General features: G+C 37.0%; 1 protein-coding gene across 1 annotated transcript in view; it reads right to left on the bottom strand.

The window, feature by feature from the left end:
• The window catches only part of CTNNA1 (catenin alpha 1), a 140,533-nt gene that overhangs the window by 118,844 nt on the left and 12,321 nt on the right, over positions 1 to 9,368 (bottom strand). Inside the window, exons 3-4 of the mRNA XM_015569636.1 lie at positions 519 to 698; positions 234 to 250 (exon numbers count right to left, since the gene is read on the bottom strand). Coding sequence (XP_015425122.1) covers positions 234 to 250; positions 519 to 698 — 197 coding nt within the window. The remainder of the gene's footprint in view (positions 1 to 233; positions 251 to 518; positions 699 to 9,368) is intronic.

Below are 9,368 nucleotides of genomic sequence, written 5' to 3' on the forward strand. Positions count from 1 at the left end.
TACCATCTTCCACCTATTAAATATACCCCCCCAAAAAACAGAAAAAATCTAAGCAATTCTTATATAAAGAATTTTTTATGTCCTGCAACAGCAATTCAGACAGCAATTCAAACTTTCTCTCTAGTTTACATGGCACTCAAACATTTGAGCAGCTACTACATGGGAGCTTTGGGGGAGCTGAAAAGGACAGTATTACTGATTTCTATTTAAAGGACACAATTTAACATATCTTGGTTTCTCAACTCTGGAACTCTACTGGTACAAGGAAATGTTTAATCAGTATTACAAAAAAGAAAGGAGTCAAAACAAAACATTTGCTACAAGTTCTTCATTAGAATCAAGACAACACAGGTCACAGTAGAACCTGTATGAAATACTATTGGAATAAAGGAATAAGTGGAAATGAAACAAAAACATCCCTGGTGAATTTAGGTAAACCACTCCATATCCCAAGGAATCCTGAATTAAGTATGGCCAGTAGCACTTTCACTGTGATAGAGAAAACAAATTACAGACACAGCCTGTACTTACAACTTTCAGCTGAACAAGTAATTTGTAGACATCTGCCATGTCAGCCAAAATAAGCAGCCGGGTAACAGCAGAAAGCAAAGCTCGAGCTGCCCGAACCATGTTGCCACGCTTCACAGAAGAGCAGGGATCATCTGCAAACTCTCCCGCAGCACTCTTCATCAAATCACCTGTTTTACAGAATGAAGAAAACAAACAGCAGAAATGAGCCAAAAAATAAAATAGCCCTGGCCAGTTTGGGTCAGTGGATAGAGCGTCAGCTTGCAGACTGAAGGGTCCTGGGTTTGATTCTGGCCAAGGGCCCTGTTCGGGTGCATGCAGGAGGCAACCAATCGATGTGTTTCTCTCACGTCAATGTTTCTTTCCCTCTCTCTCCCACTCCCTAAAAATCAATGGAAAAATATCCTGGGGTGAGGATTAAAAAAAATAAAATAAGTGAAATAAAATAGTTCAAGCTTTGTATATTTCATGCATGAAATTTAGTTTAAGATTTTTATTTTTGTTGTTGTGTTTTTCTTTCATTTGTTTTAGAGCTGTTACTAAGAGAAAAGCACCCTCATATGTTGCTAGTGAAAGCACAATATTTGGAAAATGATTTGGTACTATATATCAAAAGTCTTAAAAAATACTTCTTTCCAATAATCTAATAATACTCCTTTCAAAAGGGAACATTATATGTATCCTAAGAAAACTAAATCCAAGATTTGAGTGGGAGAAAAAATGGACCTAATGCAATTTATTCTCACATCCACAGAATTATACATAAATATAGGAACCATTATGCAGGACCACCACACTTCATTAACCATCCCAACTATTCCATGTGTACAGCTCTAACAGTAACAGAGACTCACTGGTATATGGAAGACAGAGTTCAGTGACTGGCATTCATTTTTCTCATAGTAAAACATTGCTAAGAAATCAAATGCTCAACAATAAGCATCTAGTTAAATAAACTATGATTTAACTTATAATTGACTATTCTGCAAATATAAACATATATATGAAAAAAATGTTAAGGCATATGATGGAACCTTAAACAGAAAAAAAGAAATTATAAATGTGTGTAATCTGGGTTTAAAAAAGAAAGATTGAAGTAAGGGGTTAAAAAAACTACATTTTATATAACAAACAAGTATTATATCCATAATAAAGAAAATTAAGCTAAAAACATACATTTTACTATAGTTATTAGGAATATCCAGTTTATATAACCCTAAAATACAGTGCTAAAAATTTATATATAACATTTCCTAGAAACTTGTAAAATAACAGTTTTTGTCATTCATTTCTATTAGTAATCATTTAGGTGCCTATATCGTCCCTCTTTTCTTATAACTGGAAACAACTAGAGGACCAGGGCTATGTCTGTCCCACCAGTTATACTGTTAGTACCTATATGGTGACTCTTTATGTACTTGGAGAATCATATACTTCTTCCCTTGACTGAATGTGTCCACTTCAGATTAAAGCTTAAAGGCCATTCACTCTCTCCTCTCTTCCACAAATGTAAAAACGTACACTCTCAAGAAACCTAGCCACTTCTGAAGAGATCTACCAAATTTCTCCTAACTATCAAATTTACTTGCATAACATGAGCTGCTGGGGGTGCAGGTGGGAATTCATCCTCAGATTCATATATTAATTAGGTTTAGAAGCACCATATATACTAAGAATAAAGACAGGCTTGGGCTCTGCATATCTCTTAGGTCAGAAATAACTCACAATGAAGAATATCACAGTTAAAAGTTTTTTTCTGTATGTAAAATACACAAATATGAAGATACAGACATATGGTAACTATTATGTGGATACATGACATTAAAATGTTACCTCATGGTACTTAAAAAGACAGAGCACATTTATTTATTTATTTATTTATTTATTTAACAAATATTTGAACACCCACAATACATCAAAGACTGTATGAAGTGTAGTGATATAGTGCACAAGAAACAACCCATATCCTCATGGAGCTCTATGGAAGGGGAAAGACAGACAAGCAAACAATTAAAAGCTAATTAAGACAAGGCACCTATACTCTAAGGACTCACAAATTAGCATGTATCACAATGCAATCAGACTTACAATGGCACTGTGGGCATGGTGCTATGGGAAGACAGTAGGAAAAGCTATTTACTCATAGAAGAAGTTGTCTCAAAAGCCTTACAGAAAAAGATTTTTGCCTTAGGCAATATTAATATTAAACGAGATACAATAAATAGAATTTCACCTATTTATTGAGAGCTTCTTCATTACACACTAAAACAAACAATTGCCAGTGAACAAAGCTAAACAAGACTCTCTCTCCTTTCAAACAGTTTACAGTCCAGAAAGTTCTGTATAATGTGATTATACAGAAATCATGTAGCATGTTAACATACAAGCTGTAAGAAAGGCACAAAGTACTAGAAGGTTTCAAAGGAGGAGATACTAATGACCAGCAAGTTTTATAGAAGACAAGGCACTCTGAAATAGACTCTACCCTCCAAGGATAGGAAGGACTTTGGGCAGTGGAGTTAAAAGAATTAGCACTTTAAAAAATGAAAAAGTAACATAATAATATCCAACATTTATTAAATGTCCACTCTATGGCACTATCACATTTTATTTAATCATATCAACCACCTAGAAAGTTAGGCTAATATTAGCCCTTCTTTACAAGTAAGACAACTAAAGCGTAGGTTAACTAACTTAATCACAGTTACCTAATAGTAAATGGTACAACCAGGTTTTGTAATGCCAACGCTTTTATTCTTACAACTACTTATCAAGATGAGGTATATAAAAAGAAGGCATGTCTGGAAGCTGAGTTCTCAAATTAATGGAAGATGGGGCTGGAGAGAGTACAAAGAAGAATCCCTAAACCAAAGAGCAAATTCAATGCCATAGATACACAGAATTAACCTAACAAAAGTAATACAATAGCCCTAACCCATTTGGCTCAGTGGATAGAGCATCGGCCTGCGGACTGAAGGGTTCCAGGTTCGATTCCGGTCAAGGGCATGTACCTTGATTCCGGGCACATCCCCAATAGGGGGGGTGTGCAGCTGATCGATGTTTCTCTCTCATCGATGTTTATAACTCTCTATCCCTCTCCCTTCCTCTCGGTAAAAACTCAATAAAATATATTTAATTTTTTAAAAAAGGAATACAATAAACCTAACCAGAGAGATAGGTCAGAAAGCTACAGTGAGAGCCCAGGAAAGAAAAGTAAATTATAAAGGGAGGGGGCCAAGCCCTGGCTGGGTGGCTCAGTTGGTTGGAGCACCATCCCGTGCACCAAAAGGTTTCAGGTTCAATTCCCGGTCAGGGCACATACCTAGGTTTCTGGTTCAATCCTGATTTGGGGCACATATAAGAGGCAACCAATCAATGTTTCTCTTTCACATTGATGTTTATCTTTCCCTTCTTCTCTCCCTCCTTCCTTTCTTCCTTCCCTCCCTCCCTCCCCTTTTCCTCTCTTTAAAAAAAAAACAAAAAACAAACAATAAAAAAAAAACATATCCTTGGGTGAAAATTTAAACAATTTAAGTAAAAAAATAAAGGCAGGAGTCAAATCATATGATAACCTTAGATTATGAAGGGTGAAGGAAAAGAAAGCATCAAAGATTACTTAAAGGTTTCAAACTAGGGTTATCTTGAGACAGAAAAGAAAGCCAGAGCACTGTATGACTGCACATAAATTAGGGAAACTTAAGAAAAGAAAGCTGGAGCTCTTGACATTGTGAATTTGAGGAGAAATATTCTATGACAATAGAAACGAAGAGAACCAAAATGATGAACTGTCAAAAACAAGACGACAAGAATTTGCAAGAGAAAACTGGTCAACAAAAATCAAATGCATACATGCAGATCAATGAAAGAGAACTGAAAACCCAGAAATATAGTTAAATTTCAACAAGGCTGGCAATACCACTTCATAGGGGAAGAAATAGTCTTTTCAACAAATATTGATAGGACAGCTAGATATCCATATGCAAAAGAAAAAAGTTGGACTCCTACCTCACACCATATACTTTCAAAATAGATCAAAACCTAAATGTGGAGCTACAACTATAAAACACTTATAAGAAAACATTGATAGAAGTTTTCATGACCTCTGGCAATGGTTTCTTAACTATGACACCAAAAGCATAAACAGCAGAAAAAATACATTGAACATCATCAAAATTTAAAATTTTGTCCTTCAAAGGCCACTATCAAGAAAACGAAAAGACCCACAGAATGGAAGAAAATTTTTGAAAACCATATACCTGGTAAGAATCTAGTATCCACAACATATAAAGAACTTTCACAATAAAAAGATAAATAATACAATTTAAAATAGGCAAAGAAATTATATATACATTTCTCCAAAGAAGATACATAAATGGCTAATAAGAACATGAAAAAACGTTCAATAGCCATAAGGGCAATGCACATCAAAATCACAATGAGATATCACTTCATATAACCAAAAAGGCAGATAATAAGAAATGCTGGTGACTATGTGGAGAAATTGAAAACTTCATATTCCATTGGTGGAAAAGTAAAATGATACAGCCACTTTGGAAATTCCTCAAAAAAATGTAGTTACCATGTGACCAGCAATTCCACTCCTAAGTATATATACAAGAGAACTGAAAACATGTCTACACAAAAAATTTATACATGAATAAGTTCACAGCAGGACTGCTCATAATAGATGAAATGTGGAAACAACCCAAACATCTACCACTAATGTATGGATAAACAAAATGTGGTATTTGTGCACACTGGAATCATGCAAGGTGAGGACTGTCTGTATTTACCTTCCAGGAGTGCTGTGGATATGAAACTAAATGTTCTCTGAGTGCTTAGAACAGTGCATGCTCTCCCATGCTATCTACTATCATTGTTGGAATTAATTACAGATAGACTGAGGGTGAGAGGAAGGCAAAAAGACAATAAAGAGATAATTGAAGATTGAATACTCTAGATTACAAAGAGAAACACACATAACAGGACCACAGAAGGAAATGACAGTCATAAAATGAGAAGGAGGAATTCTTTTACCCTCAGATAAGAAGTGAAAGTAGAGATAGCAAGAGACTTCCAGTTGGGGGAATCTCCATTTTCTCAGAAACAGTATATGAGGTTCTCCTAAAAAATGAGCAGGGTGTCAATAGAAACAACAGGTGAGGATATTGGAAGAAACTGAAGCAGTTACTATTGGAAATAAAAAAAAGTGTTAACCTGAGGTAAATATAAGAACTGTGGCAGAACTGGATGAATTTAAAGTAGTTTCCTTAAAACTATAGTCCAACTAAATGAATCAAAATTCTCCAATTGACTAGCTTATATTTGAACAGACTAGTGAAAAGTCTTATAAATAACTAAATGTAATGTTCATCACTTAACCTCGCTGTACTAATTCCTCATTTTCCACCAATTCTAATTTCTCTTTCACTATAACTTCCTCCACCCCTCCTCCTCCTCCACCTTCTCAATTCTCATTTCCACCAGGTTCTTCTTAAACAGTTTCATGCCTTTGACAGCTAGCATATCATTCCAAAATAATATTGGATCAAATGACAACAAATATGTGGAACTGAAAGAAACAAAGTAAATGAAATATATTTACATCCACTCTAATCTCTTTTAACTCACAGCCATAATAATGGCAAATCCTTAATTCATGAATAACATTCAGATTTTCTCTACTCACAAAACAATGAACAAATTTGTAAACAGCCACTAGCGAAAACCAAGGACCTCAAATTTCCCTTAAAGGTCATCTCTGTAAAAGGAGTATGACACTAAAAATGACTTGAGATGTTTAATATGTCCTATATAATAAAAGGCTAATATGCAAATCGATCGAACAATGGAATGGCTGGTCGCTACAATATGTACTGACCACCCATGGGCAGACATTCAACATAGGAGCTGCCCCCCTGGTGGTCAGTGTGCTCCCACAGGGGAAGCACCGCTCAGCCAGAAGCCAGGCTCACGGCTGGTGAGTGCAGCGGCGGTGGCAGGAGCCTCTCCCACCTCCATGGCAGTGCTAAGGATGTCCAACTGCTGGCTTCGGCCCGCTCCTCACGGGAAACGAGCCAAAGCCGTCAGTTGGACATCCCCCGAGGGCTCACGGACTGCAAGAGGGCACAGGCTGGGCTGAGGTACTCCCCTCCTCCCCCCACCCAGTGCACAAATTTCGTGTACCAAGCCTCTAGTTAAAATTATACAGGTCATTTCCAGCAGCATGGAATGGCGTGACCAATGGTCTGCAGAACAACTTGCCCATGTTTTATTGTGACTACTGTGATACATGCCTCACCCATGAGTCTCCATCTATAAAAAAAGACACATTGCACTGGTAGGAAACACAAAAAGAATGTGAACAACTACTATCAGAAATGGATGAAAGAGTAGGCTCAGAGCCTGATTGACAAAACAACCGAGCATTTCCGCAAGGAAAGATACCCCCTACTCCATTCTCGGTTCCTCTTTCTGCAGGGGGCAATGATCCCATCTCCCCCACCCCCCTCACCTCCAGTCTTCTAGGTCCTCCTACTCCTGGGATGATGCCAGTGGGACCTGCTCCTGAAATGAAGCTGCCTATGGGAGGGCACATACAATGATGCTTGGGCCCCCAATGATGAGACTTCCCACCAGTCCCATGATGGTGCCCCACTCCACCAGAAATGACTCAACCAGAGAGATAAGGAAATAGGGGAGTCTCTTTCTATCAGTTTTATATTACTTGTTCTACTTCACCAGGAGTTCGTAGTACTATGACTCTGGGTGTTTTCTAATAGAAAACAAGAACAGGAAGATTCACTCCCTCTTGCTATCAAATAGAGAATAGTTTTGGAGGGGAGTAGTGGGCCAAAAAATAAAACAATTTTCATTTGTGTTGTGAAATGAGAAAATAAATTTGTCAATTCTTTTTAGTTTAAAAAAACATATAGCCAAGCTGGTGTGGCTCAGTGGTGGAGCTTCAACCTATGAGCTGGGAGGTCTAGGTTCAATTCCTGGTTAGGGCACATGCCTGGGTTGTGGGCTCAATCCCCAGTAGGGGGCGTGCAGGAGACAGCTGATCAATGATTCTCTCTCATCATTGATGTTTCTATCTCTCTTTCACTCTCCCTTCCTCTCTGAAATCAGTAAAAATATTTTTTTTAAAACACAAAACAATATATATAAAAAATCAAGAGTCCTTTAAAAACAATAAAATATAACAAGTTTATATTTGTTTAAGCATAGTTTTAAGAGTTATCAAAAGCACTCTTTTCTCATACAAAAAGGCAAATTGGGAAAACTGAGGAAGACAAGTAATCTGTCCATAGTCACATGATCAGCAGTAAAGGTTAATTATATAACTGGGTCTTCTGGCCTGGTCCCAATTGTCTCTAGTCAACTACACTACATTAGGTATTAACTAAGACATAAAGAAGATGAAACTTCAGAACCCACTACTTTTGTTCTATCTGTCATGAAATCAGATCTGTCAACATACTCATCCACTGGCATTCTCTCCTCACTAAGCTGAAGACAAAAGTTAAGTTCCTCTGGAGCAAAACAAGAACCAAGGGCAATTGTAAAGGAGGTAAACAAAAAAACACAGAGTTCTACATTAGGACAAGATCAAGGCCTCTCTAAAGCATCAAATATCTTGAGTGAATTCTCTTCAAAGCAATCCAACTTTTTAAAAAGTTATAAGGAAAGGACAGGTCTGAAAACTGTAAGGTGTTTGTGTGCATGAGAGACAGTAAAAATAAAAAAAGAAAGCTTGGTTTTTCTTTTTTAACATGAGCCTAGAAAACATGAGATATTCTATTATGCTGCTTCTTTAAAACGAATAATGTCACAAAGTAATGTTAATGAATATACACTTGACCCTTGAACAAGGGTTTGCACAGGTCCACATAAACGTAACTTTTTTTCTTTTTTCAATAAATACCTGCACTGTTTCAATCTGCAGTTGGGAGTGCACAGATAAGGAAGAAAAACTATTTGCACTGATCTATGCCATTTTATATAGAAGATTTGAGCATCCTTGGATTTTGGTATCTGTGCCAGGGGTCCTGGAACCAATACCCAGCAGATACCAAGAGACAACTAAGTTATAGGGGAGTCAAATGTTATACCCAGATTTGACTGCATAGGGGTCAGTGCCCCTAATCTTCGTGTTATTCAAGAGGCAACTGTACATTATTCTCCCAGAACACTGTCTGGTACAGATAAAACAAGGTATTGGAATTGGATCTGAATCCCAAACTTGGTTATTTGGCAGCTGTGTGCCTTTCAGTTGCTTTATCTCTACCTGTTTTCCATAAAATGAGAATACCATCTGCCACCTCACTGGGTTGTTTTGAAAATTAAATGAGGTAATAAATGTGAAGCTCAACAAATACTTCCATGCTGCTTTCACACTACCTATCTACTATCTTCAATTCTTAAATCTGTTCAGAACATGATCATTATACATACACCAATTGTTTCTCACATTTTTAGAAATAAAGTTATGCTAGCAATTTTCTTAAAGCATGAAGGAAAACTAGCTTTTAATTTGTAATGTTGAAGCAGTAAAGAGGGAGCCTCCTTCACTCATTCTCCATAGCGTAAAAAGTAGTCAAACCTAACTGGTCCTTTTGTGGTAATAGCTACAAACAAAGCTTGACTTACAGTAGTTTACTTGCTGGACAGACACATCATAATTAAAATGCCAAGGACAAAAGACAAAGAGAGAATCTGAAAAGCAGCAAGAGAAAAGCAGTTAGTTACCTACAAGGGAGTGCCCATACGACTGTCAGCTGATTTCTCAACAGAAACTATGCAGGCCAGAAGGGAGTGGCAAGAAATATTCAAAGTGA

This window comes from Myotis davidii, unplaced genomic scaffold (assembly GCF_000327345.1).
Source record: "Myotis davidii unplaced genomic scaffold, ASM32734v1 scaffold545, whole genome shotgun sequence".
Lineage (NCBI taxonomy): Eukaryota > Metazoa > Chordata > Mammalia > Chiroptera > Vespertilionidae > Myotis > Myotis davidii.